The sequence below is a fragment of the Spodoptera frugiperda genome, chromosome 22 (assembly GCF_023101765.2).
Source record: "Spodoptera frugiperda isolate SF20-4 chromosome 22, AGI-APGP_CSIRO_Sfru_2.0, whole genome shotgun sequence".
NCBI classification, from domain to species: domain Eukaryota; kingdom Metazoa; phylum Arthropoda; class Insecta; order Lepidoptera; family Noctuidae; genus Spodoptera; species Spodoptera frugiperda.
In genome coordinates this window covers 6,438,866-6,451,191 of record NC_064233.1, presented here as the reverse complement: position 1 = coordinate 6,451,191, position 12,326 = coordinate 6,438,866, and the positions used below count along the sequence as shown (strand labels likewise).

Genomic DNA, 12,326 nt, shown 5'->3' with positions numbered 1-12,326 from the left:
CAACATTACATATTCTGTGTAATATGTGTTTGCCTTCCTTAATTCCCTGCCAAACTTCACTTCATACATATACACTCGTTTCTTATTAACACAATAATGAAGGAAACTTGAGATTTCTTCCAAGTATTCTCCCCTAACAAGACTCTCATTTCCGCCTGGTAATCTTGCGAGAACCCAAACAACTTCCATTTGGTACCCGACGGGTCGTATGCGTTGGACCGTACTCGCCTAAGTTCAATTACCGACACGATTCAGCGAACTGTACGATGATGGACTCGAAATGTTATGGTATTATGTTTGTATTGATTTTGCGAAAGTTTGGTTAGTTTCATTTTTATAGTTTTATAAGAGCTACGTAACTTGGTATCAGTGGAAACGGTCACATAGTTTCACAGCTTAGCTAATACATCTTCGTAGTATAGCTACATAGCACATCTCAGGTGGAAAACTAACCTTTAACTATGCTTTAATGTCAACATTCTCAGTATGATGTCTGATATTGTATCCAGGAGTTGCTTTCATACGTTAAAATAATGTACGGTTCTAAAGTAAGTACTAAAAAGTCTTCTACAGTACAGATATTGTGTTCTCGTTGTATTACTAAAACGTGAAACGTAGAAAGAATAAAAGTGCCCTGATAAGACCTCTCTCTCTCCATACATCAGCTTTGGCTTCAGCTACTTTTAATTTTACCCTTCTTTCAATACATTACCAATCCGATTGACGCCTGTTCACCTCAAGCACCCTCTACCTATGTTACGATCCATTCTCATTCGATACAACTCTTCCGTAAATAACATTAACGGCTGCCTTAAGTCCCTAGGCACCCATTTTCCCACAGATAATTTAAAAAAATGGGAGTATGTTGGTATTTATTAGTTTTCCGCCCACACTGCTTTGTCTACGGTACTTAATTATTCATAACTTATTTTTTATTTACTGGTGAAAACATACACTAGATATGTTTTTAGTAGCTATTGGGTTTAATTTAAATAGAGTAACGAAATATGAATAGAAAAACAGGCAGGTGTGGCGACATGACAAGTGACAGGTGATAGAAGTCGCACATAGTCGATCGACGGATAACGTCATTAATCCTACATCGCACATTATGAAGTTTAAATGCGAATAAACATGGATAGAAAATCCCAACGAACAACAGTTGGGCAGAAAGCCCGCCAGGCACGATCATCTCACCTGGTCGGAGAATCCTCCTTTTCTTAAGGAACTTTACTCTCTGTTCCCTAAATACGCAAAGGTTAAAGGATCATCATCATCATCATATCAGCCACAAGATGTCCACTGCTAAACACAGACCTCCCCAATGACTCTAAATCAAAAGATAAACAAAGTAAACATACAAATCATTTACAAGAAAATTGCAAGCGCCAGACCGTACAGTCTTTCTATTTCAATCGCCAACAAATCCTAACTCTCGAGACGTTCTTGAGAGGCTTGTTACATATTATTTATTATATTTACTCTTCCTCCGTCCCTCTTAAAGGGAGCCGGGTCGGAGGCTCGGAAGTATTACGCGTTTGAACCCGACGGATACCCTTCGCAAAAAGTTTGTTCGCAAACTATTTTTGTCTGTCATCTTTTCAGACGTATAAGTAGATATATACAGGTACTAAAAGGTGAATATATTATGTATGTACCCATGTTTCTTATGTTCAGGGACTTATATGTCTTTTTATTATAACTTTCGTGAGACATACTAATTTAATTATTATGATATCGGCTTACTCACGTAATTGTTTGACGAGGAACTCGACTAGTTTCTAATTTCAAGCCACGCTAGAAGCTCATGTTCATGAGCTGCTGCTCATGAACATCTGCGACATACGACGTAGCGATTGTCGCGCTGCTACTCAATGAATATGAGCCTCTAATATGGCTTGAAACTAGTCGAGTTCCTCGTCAAACAGTTACGTGAGTAAGCCAATAACATAATAATTGACTTATGTATCATATATTTTTTAAGAAAGTCGCATTTGCGCATCAGCTGCAATGCTACAAAGTCTCGCTTATCATTCGATTACTTATAACGGCTACACACCTTAAGATTATCGTATATGATACTATTACGTATTTAATATACGATACGATAAGGTACTGTACAGTTAAATACGTAAGGTAAGTGTAGCGTGCATTAGATGTACAAATATTATATAAACAACGACAGGTAAAAAGTAATGGATAGGTACAATCGACACCTTTTAATTATGACTCACCTTAAGCTTACTCTCTTACTGTCGACATTCCCATAAATATACAATACAATATCTAACCTAACCATGTTAGTCAATTACTTCAAACGATTTATAGTCAAAGCAGGTCATGATTCAAATTTATCGATTGTACGGTACACAGTATCTTGTGACCGCTGGTTATTATAGCAGATTGAACGCGTGGGATGATAAAGCATTAGTAGGTATGCACGGTCCATTCATATCGTCTTATCTCTACGCTACACTGTTTTGATAGTAAATATGTGTGTGCGTATAATGTGCGACAATGTATAGGTATCGATGTATTTTTTGTGCGTTAAATCAAAACGCTTTTATATCTTGGCGACTGCCCAATATAAGTTATTTTTCTTTTTGGGGTTAAAAAAATAATATCCCTCGTTTTGCTCCGGAAATTCTCGGTAATTGTATGAAATACACTGTTGGTGTACCTCAGGCTACTATTTTGGCCAATTACAACGGTCATGTTATACTTTACTAACACAAAATACCAGAATCTATAAGATTCCTTCGACTTAAGTCTCAGACAGTTTACCCAAGACAAATAGAGGTTCACAAAGACAGGAAAAGTAACAAATAGACAATGGGTATTTAAATGATTAATTGAAAGGTTCTAAAGGGTAAATAACCGGGAACCGCATCAATTTATCGGCTAGGGTTAGTTTTAGGGGATTGCCACGATCACAGTGGTTTATGTGGACCATTAATTTTCATTGATAAAACTGACTGCCACGCTGAATTCGGGTCAGTTTTATTGGTGTATACGAATGGAAAATGCCTTCGTTTGTTTTGTGGATGTTTATTTTATTTATTAGCAAAACGTTTACGTGATTTATTGTAGATTTTGGACTGATGGAAACTGCCTTTGATTGGTATTGACGTGGTATTGTTTCACCCAGTTTTTGAGGTTATTATTTTATCCTACTGGAATAATAAATGGTTAAGGTACGGCTGAATCTATATTTCTTTGCTACTCAGTCCCACTGGGACCAGTAAACAATCTGTTTTGACACAGAGATAAATCATAGTCTATAGAGTAATATTTGTTTTATTCCAACCTCTCAATCATACGCAAAAAAATAGGTAGAAGCTACTTTATTAAATGACAAGCATAAACCCGCTTCATGGCGCTATTAAGAAAATCGGTAGTCCAAAATCCCAAGAGTAATTTGATCGACACGGTAATTAGAACCTTTCTGGGTACGCTCACAGAAGTCCCTTTACGAGGCAGTTAATCAACAGCTACATTTATCAGGAGATAAGATAATGCCCCGAAGGAGTACACAGAGGTACTACAGATATTAAATGTACAATTTTAACCAGTTCTCAAGTGAGGAGGTGAACTTGTTGTTGTACATAAGGGTCTTTTGCAGAATCTGCTATTTAAGTAACGCTTCTAAAAGGAAATAATACTTTAGACGACCATTCAATCGATATAATTACAACAGCCAGATTACGTGCACTGCTTAATAAAGACATTTTTTAGATCAAGTTTCCCAAAAATGCCGTCGATTTTAGCAGGGGCTTAAACGACTTCGTCAGGTCACCGAAAATTTTGAGAGTAGGTACTGTTCTCCACAACCGCTGGGCTGGTCATAGTTTTAAGACATACCCTACCTATGATTTTGGAGCTGCGGACTACCTAACGGGTTTATCGGGGTTTCGGCTCGAAAAGCAGGAGTAGGAACGGGTGGTTTTTAATCAGTAAGAGTCTGAAACTCCCTCTGGCCTCGCCCAAGGCGGGAGAAGCCACTGCAAAAAAAACCTACCTAAGATTTTACTAAGAAATATCTTCATAATACACAATATTTACCTGCCTTACCTAAAACAACGTTCATAATAAATTCCGAATGTGTTTTCGGTAGGCTCGCCTTAATTCAATTCCCTTCTTCGTTAATGAGGGTAAGTTGAGAGAGAATTCATGTTTTTCCTATGACCAAGTTAAGCGTAGAACTTGTAGTGTTTACTGATTAGAAGGCTATTTGTTTGTTTGTTTATTTGTTATGATAGTAAATTGCATGGGGGCTTTGTTAATGGTCTATCTGATAGGGGCATATTGTAGTTGTTCTGATTTGATCCTCTATTTTGTAATAGAAAACTGTTCTTGTTGATTAAATGTAGGTATTGGTTTTTGGCTAAGCTTAGTCTACGCTTGCCAAAGGCGGTCTATGTATGGGTTTACAGTACTTGGAAGGCCGTAGTGTGTGAATATTTATAGCAGTTGAAATGGGCAGGCACATTGTGTCTTAAATATTTGATAAAGAGAATAATTGAGAATTTAGTAGAACCCTTAATTGGTTATGGATTTATGGAGAATAGATGGCCATTTAATCCTCTTAAAAATATTTTAATCTCGAATGTATCAGACGGATGTATGATCTATATTATTATTCAGTATCTTCATCATTATCAGCCGAGAGACGTCCACTGCTGAACAATGGTCTCCCCCTTAGTCCTCCACGTATAATTCTGTATAATATGTTTTTTATAATCTTTTATATTTGTGTGCATGTCTACTGTCAAATAAATGCTTTTTGTTTCTTTCTTCTTTTCTATATTTTAAATCGGTTTCCAATAAACGCATGTCTTCCATTCATTAACAAAACCAATCACAACATACCGATACTTTCTTTTACTTAAATTAAAGAAGACATGACGCGAACGGCCCCTGCGAATGCTAAGTCACCTTCGCTTCGGGTGAAATTGGCCGTGGTATCGCGTGCCAGCCAGGAGTTTGGGTCAGTTATTTCTGTTAGAAATTGTATGGACTTGATTAAAAATATAGACTACGGTCATTTCGTGCCTAGATTTATATAGAAAATAAAAAATGGGAACGTAGATTTATTGTTACAGTTTTGTTGTGATGTGAGTGTTAGAGGTATTTTGTTTTTAATTCTTTGATGTAGGAGTGTTATAGTAACATGTTGTAATGCACTTGTCTCTGGTGTTTCGGGTGTCCATGAACAGCGGTGACTGCTTACCATGAGGTGATCTGCCTTCTTGTTTAACGACTCATACAATAAAAGGTTAATATACTTGTGTTTGTTTTCTTAAAACTTGGGTAAGCTAGGTGAAGAATGTGGAATGATAAAGTTTTGCAGAGGAATTCTAACTTTATTTACAAAAAGGAGAGTTTCCTGTGAACTTTATAGAATTGGAGGTTACCCTATGTTGCCGGGACTTCGATTCGAAGCAGGAATAGGATTGAAGTGAGTTTTAGTCAGTAATAGTCTAACACTCCCTCTCGTTTCGTCCAAGGAAGAAGTCATTGGATGATTTTCCCCTCTAGAAAAAAGTATATGTCTAATAACCACAACGTTTATACTGTTCAATAAAATATAACCAACGTTTCCTCGCAAAAAATACTCGAAAAACAAAATTCACACCATCATCATCAACATAATCAGTGATCTAATCACACACATATCGATACCTTATCAATATTACCGCAGTGTTGTCATAGTTCTATCTATTCTATCGGAACGGTGACGTCACGATGCGGATTCGAGATGCTGACGACTTGTGGGAACGTTTCCAAGTCGTGTTGACAGATGTATGTATGCTGTTGTATGAGTACTTAGCCTTGAAGCTTTACTATGTAATACTTCGGTTGTCGAAGATAAAAAGTGGTTTTATGCAGCTATGATATCATGATATGATGAGTCTTCTAGCTCGACCGTAGTGATACCACGGCCTCACCTAAAACTGAAAACACAACGCTCGCGTTGTGTTTCGTTGTGCGAATGAGGTTACCAGCGGTCCCAATCCCTCGTATTACCAACCCCTGCTAAATTTCTTATCCCCAAAAGACCGGTATACTTATAGCGCCTCTGGACTTACCCAGTGCTGGGTATAGGTCTTACTCTAGTACTGTCATACTTCTCAGTTTTGTACATCCCTCATCCTTTAGGGTCGGTTCATGTCTGAAGATCTTGCGTCGCGTATCATCGGTCGCGTAACGTCAGAACAGATAAATGTATAGAAAAAAAATTGGCCTTTCACACTCAACCGACAACCGATGATACGTTCGACGTATTTTACGTCAGATATGAACCGACCCGGCTTGTCGTTCTACGTGGAGGACTAAGGAGGAGGCCTTTGTTCAGCAGTGGACGTCTCTCGGCTGATGATGATGATGATGATGATGAACCGACCCTTAGCTTTCCTCAAATTTTTAATCTGTAAGCGGTTCTGGTAACTGTAAGATTTGCTTGTGGCAGTATAAGCTATGATTTATGCGTGTTATAGTCTGCTCATAATTTTACAAAGAGATCTCCAAAGGTGAATTTCTAGTGAAATAGGTCCTTAGCTAGAAAATCTAACTACGGTTCAGCAAGACCTTTACGTTTAATATAAAAGTGCTTAGTCCAATTTCTTTATATGAAAATCCAGTTTCTATATTAAAAATATCCTTTTACTTTTTTTCATAAAGGTTATAATATCTTAGACCCTAATCGCCTTAAACCTCTACAAAGAAATACCTCTTTTCAATATGAAATGAAAACATTATAAAAAAAACACCCCTCCCTTTCTTAGGTGGCAATTTATTTTAATTATAGTAAGCGCTTTCGTTGCTTAGTTTCTTGGCTAATCGGATTAAGTATGACGTAAGTTAATGATTCTATTCTATTGAAGCAAGTTTTTCTGGAAAATTCCTTTCAGCTGGAAGTACCACTCTTTTCGCCAGCAAGTCTTTTTCTTAGTTGCCATCTAGGAATTGAGAAAAACTTGGTATCAATACGTTCTTTCAATACAAATACTAACCTAATCTATGTTTAAATTGATTCATAAAACATGTAAAAGGATTGTCCATATATATTTTCTTCTTACAATAACTATTTAAAAGCTTTCTTTGGTTACATTCTCAAACCCTAAAAGAAATCTGAGCAATTCCTATGAGACGCATAGATTTTATTTAGGCGTTTCTCCGAATACTAAGTTATAATGTAAAGAAAGATCTATCGAAAAATTATGAGTACCTATTTCTATTTTTTATTGTAGTCTCTTTGTCTGATTTTGTTAAGGAATCATTGGTTTCATTTCATAATTTCAGAATGTGATTATGCAGTAGAATTTTTATTTAAGTAATTGTTGACAAAACATTAATGTATGCTCTTACCTATATGCTAGGATATTAAATTCACTGAAACTTGCGACTTACTCTGAACTATTCGAGAAAAGCTCTATTAGTTTCAAGTAACATCAGGATCCATATTTATAAGCAGACAGCTATGCAGCGCAGCCAACTCCAATGTTAGAATATTCACATCAACAGTCTATGGTAGTGTCCACTGTTAACCAAATTCCTTCACCATTTGTCAGTGGTGTCTAAATAATCTTAGAAAGTACATAATATAACTCGGAAAAAGTCACATTGGTACTTGATGTTGGCAGATTTCGAGCCCGCACCCTCATCTTTCTCTACCACGACATAAAAATATTTATTTTTATTTAATTAATCACAGAATATTCCTATCTATACTTCTCATAATTCTATCCACTGTCGTAATAGAGTTTAGCTACCTTCCCTTTGCACCACCTAATTTGTATTCTCCGACGATTCAGAATGAAGCATCCAGTTTGCAAATGCGCTACGAAACCTAATAGTAATATTAATGTTCTAATTATGTAATCCTGTATGCGTTTCGTCTGATGTAATATTGCAAGAATGACGGTGACGATGAGCTTCCTACGTAGGTATCGTAGGTATTTTTGGAATGTATTAATGAAATGGGATTGATAGAATGGCAAGGTTTTGTGGTGACCAAGAGCTGCTTCACTGAAGCAGTCTACTTCTTTATTTGATCCACTTCTACGTGATCTCCGGTCGAAATTCATTCGTATCTTCGTAAGGATTAATGGTGCTTTTCCACCAGACGTGTGCTATGTAGCTACGAAGATGTAATAATTGGCTAAACTGTGAAACTATGGAACCGTTTCCACTGATACTAAGTTATATAGCTGTGCGAGGAAGATGCGATGTAGGGAAGGTGTTCATAGCACAGATCCATAGCGCACATCTTTCCATATAAAAACACATAGCTAAGTACTGGTGGAAACAGTGAGTCTGTTTGCACTATCTGCTAAGCTATGGGTACCAATGAATATGATTATTCCAATCCAAACGAAACGAAATATACTGGAACCTAGCGATTTTGTTTATTGAAGTTCTTAATGAAACTAACAGAATATTATTTTTGTCCACAGGAACACCATCTGCAGAGGGCGATATCAGGCACTGGTCTGATAATACCAACGCCTGAGGTATGCCAGGTCAGCGACCTAGACTTCTACGAACGATGTTACCCGCCCGATTACAAAATGCCCAAGCAGCACATACACATGCAACGTAAGTTCTACATTTTATAATTTTGTCGTATAATACACGAATTTTTCCGAACGTGATATTATGCAGTCATTTTGCGATGTAGCTTGATAGATTATGTTGTTTTTTTTTTATTTGCTATCTTTTCGAGTGTTTACTGCGATCGTCTGGTTTTTATGCCACGGCCACGACGTTTAACGTCTTTTTATGGGTCCTTTATTTTATTTAAAGGAAGGTAATATTTTAAATTACTCTTTCAGATATTACTTTAATTTAGTTTACTTATGGCTAATGTTTTCTTTTTACCTTTTTAAAAGAAAGAAAGAAAGGAAGATTATTTAACACATTGAACGCCGTGGTGGTCACCGGTGACCGACGTTAGCGGAGGATTTGCCTTCAACATTTTTCTATTGGCAGTCAAAGACTTAAAAAAAATATTTATTCTAATTATCGCATGAAGAAATTAAGGATATCCTGATCTATCCTTTTAATCGAAGTCCACTGATAACTGAGTCCTATTTAGCAAGTGTAAATGCATTGCAATTTACTTAGGTATTCTCCCATAAAGGAGACCAGGTGAAAAACTCGATTTCACACTATCTACCGCCTTTATACGTACGAATAAATCATATCTATTGGTGCTTTTAACCCCTGCAGTGGCTGCAGTGTTTTATATCTACCTTTGTTTCACCTCTTCATTTGTATAATTTAGCCATTACGTATTTTACATAACGATTCTGAGTTATGAATGTTATGGTGTAACGTTTTCATTATTTTTCAAACGATTGGATTATTCTTTATGTTCGTGAAAATATATGTCAGTACCCTTAGTACGAGTTTGCTTTCCGTTGAACGAAAACGAAACGTAAGCGCGTTCGGCGCTCTGATTGGTTGGTTTTTTCGCACAGGCCAATCAGAGCGCCGAACGCGCTCTCGTTTCGTATTCGTACTCGTACTAAAGGTACAGTATTGCTAACGTAACGTAAACTAACAAGTTAGGTTGAATTTAAAAAGAGAATGAGTAAGTGTTTGTGTTTATTGCCTAATATACCTACTTCATTCGAATGTTCGTATTCTGTGGTCATGTTCTTTAAAACAACTAAACAAAACGTAACCTTAGTCAATAAGGTTCAAAATTCTCTAACATAGCCATTAACTACCGTTCAATAAACGACATATATTCCACTATACACATGAAACCCAGTATATTTAAGCTAATAAACCCTAAAAGCCATCAAACGGGTAATGTTCAGTAGCCAGTATTTTCCCTTTCGAACTAAATTAACTGAGTCGATGACCCGTGAGGTCGTTTCTCTGTAAACTGTAAACTGTACGTTAGCTCTGATTCACGTTGGAGCCAGGATTATTACGTATTTATATGCTCAGAATGGCTTAATTTATACTATTTGCAGGGTGTTTGTGACTTAAAAGGAAATAGTTTGAGTAGTAAATTAAATTAAAATTAAAAGCGTTTTATACAATTAATGTTAATTAATTATAGTCCATGGGCGGCGGCGATTGCTTACCATCAGGTGATCCGTCTGCTGGTTTACCGGATTATACTATAAAAAAGCGTGTGTTTGTGAATAGTGAAGAGCTATGGCTAGAGCAATGCCGGCCTTTAGTTCTTCGAATGATAAATTATCAGTTAGTTAAAAGTTTCACATATTATGTAAAAAGTTGCTAGACCCACTCTAGGACACTAACATAAGTCATGCATACCAAGACTTCATAGCTACTAAGAAAATCAAAATCAACACATGATGACTTTGAAGTGGTGGCAACATACCAAACTACATATATCCTTCCTATAGAGTATAGTCATTAAATGTTAGAAATAGCAAAGTTGAAACACTATTTAAACCCAAAAAAACCTTAAACATTTTAAAGCAATCGTCTCGTGCAAATGATATCAAAACGAAATGAAAGGGATTGTCCAATCATTGTGTGGGTATGTACTCTTGAAACACGCAACGAATGTGACAGCCAGACGTGTTGGTTAATCCCGTGTGACGTAAGCTGATTTGATTGGCTAATGTAGACAGGCAGGCTCACCCTGCCCGCTGATAGGTTAAGCTGATACTCCATTGAAATTAAGCTGAGTGCGAAGTGAATGCCCAAATCGGGTGGTAGACATTTTAATTGTTTTTGAGGTAATGAATCCTATAGAGGGTACAGTTTAGTGATTTAAAATTAGTCTAGTTCTGCTGCTACAGTCTCAAAGAAAATAAACAACAGGTTTCTAATATCAGTCAGTTTATGTCCATAATTCAGTTAGGTGTATAGGTTGAAATGAATAAATCCTAGCTTCATGAATTGCCATTGGTTTTCATACCTCTATCATATTCTGTTTTTCAGTAAACCTTTTAACATTTAAAAACACGGTTTTCGCTTTATTTTTTCATACGATACGATGAATGTTTCATACGAAAATTGTTTGCGATATCAACGTATGTGTATTTCGTTGCCGCTGGCGCCTAGGGCTGCCAATCTCGACAAAATATATATACCGTACGGATCCCAGGAGTGTGGCATATCATCCGGACGGAATTCAGTTTTCCCAAAATTTGCACGATTCCCTCTCACCCTGATATGTGCCAAGGACGTTTCTGGTAAATCGATGCGATGAGTCCTAAAAAATAGGTCGTGTGTAACCTGTGTTACTTTGTTAGTATTTAATGCCGTATTTAAGTTAATCATTAGTTGAAAGTAATGTAGGTCCATTAAATAAAGAGATACTTTTGATCCTTATGATCAACTTCTACAGCATTGTCGCTTTTGGACGTGACTGTTCATAGTATAAACAAGCTTGCAAAAAGAAGTTTGTTTTTTGTCTGAAGTTCGCTGATTAAGTCATATCAAAATTTTCGCCAATTTTCGCATTAGTTCCGTGTAACATAAGACTAAACTATAGGAACAAATTCAGACATAGTGCTTTGAAAATTTCTTCAATTCATACCTACTGCACGAATCGTACAGATTCGAGAATCCGGTTTTCTAGACAGGTTCCCGCTAAGCTCGTGCTTTCATCCATTGGAGTAGACAGAAAGATTAATTAGACATAATAATCTAGCTATCATACAGCTGTATTAAGTACTTAATCATCTTCACAAAAAATACCGATACAGACTGTAACTGAACCCTACGTCAGTCCGGTTATTGACCCGGCCGGAGGGTGAATATCTGAAAAGTATGCATTGCAGAGTATATCACGACTATCACGCTTAAAACAGAATCATGGCGTGTTAAAAGCAATGATTTTAAAGCCGATTGAAGCAATTTCCAACGTTGTGCTGTTATTTATTGAAGAGTTCCGTTGTGTGTCTTCGATATTTTTTTCTTTGAGTCTGCAACGAATTGGTGCACGATCGAACATGTTGATTTAATCGTTTTTGAAATGGAGTTAAATGGACGGTTGAATAAGTTGAGTGTCTTTTTTATGAAGGAATCTTTCTGAAGACTTATTCACGCCAAAACAAGTTAAGCAATCGTTGATCAGGATCATATAGCACACGAATCCAAAACTTAATTGTTAATTGCTCAATTCATACTTGACTAATCATACCTACGTAGTGAAGTTATAAACCCTACAATATAGTAGCAAACACGAAAATATTCCAAGTTTAATAATTATGATAAGGAGCTGACAGCCAACCCTAAATAGTTGTGCAAACATAATATCATAATCAAACATTTAATATTTGTGTTTGCGACGTAAAAGTCAATGTCGCGTAGTTCGTGTAGCTGGGCGA

The 12,326-nt window shown here is 36.6% G+C and overlaps 1 protein-coding gene across 1 annotated transcript in view; it reads left to right on the top strand.

Moving 5' to 3' along the window:
- Positions 1–12,326, top strand: part of LOC118279527 (uncharacterized) — a 165,898-nt gene that overhangs the window by 85,394 nt on the left and 68,178 nt on the right. The window contains exon 2 of the mRNA XM_050702466.1: positions 8,457–8,598. Coding sequence (XP_050558423.1) covers positions 8,457–8,598 — 142 coding nt within the window. The remainder of the gene's footprint in view (positions 1–8,456; positions 8,599–12,326) is intronic.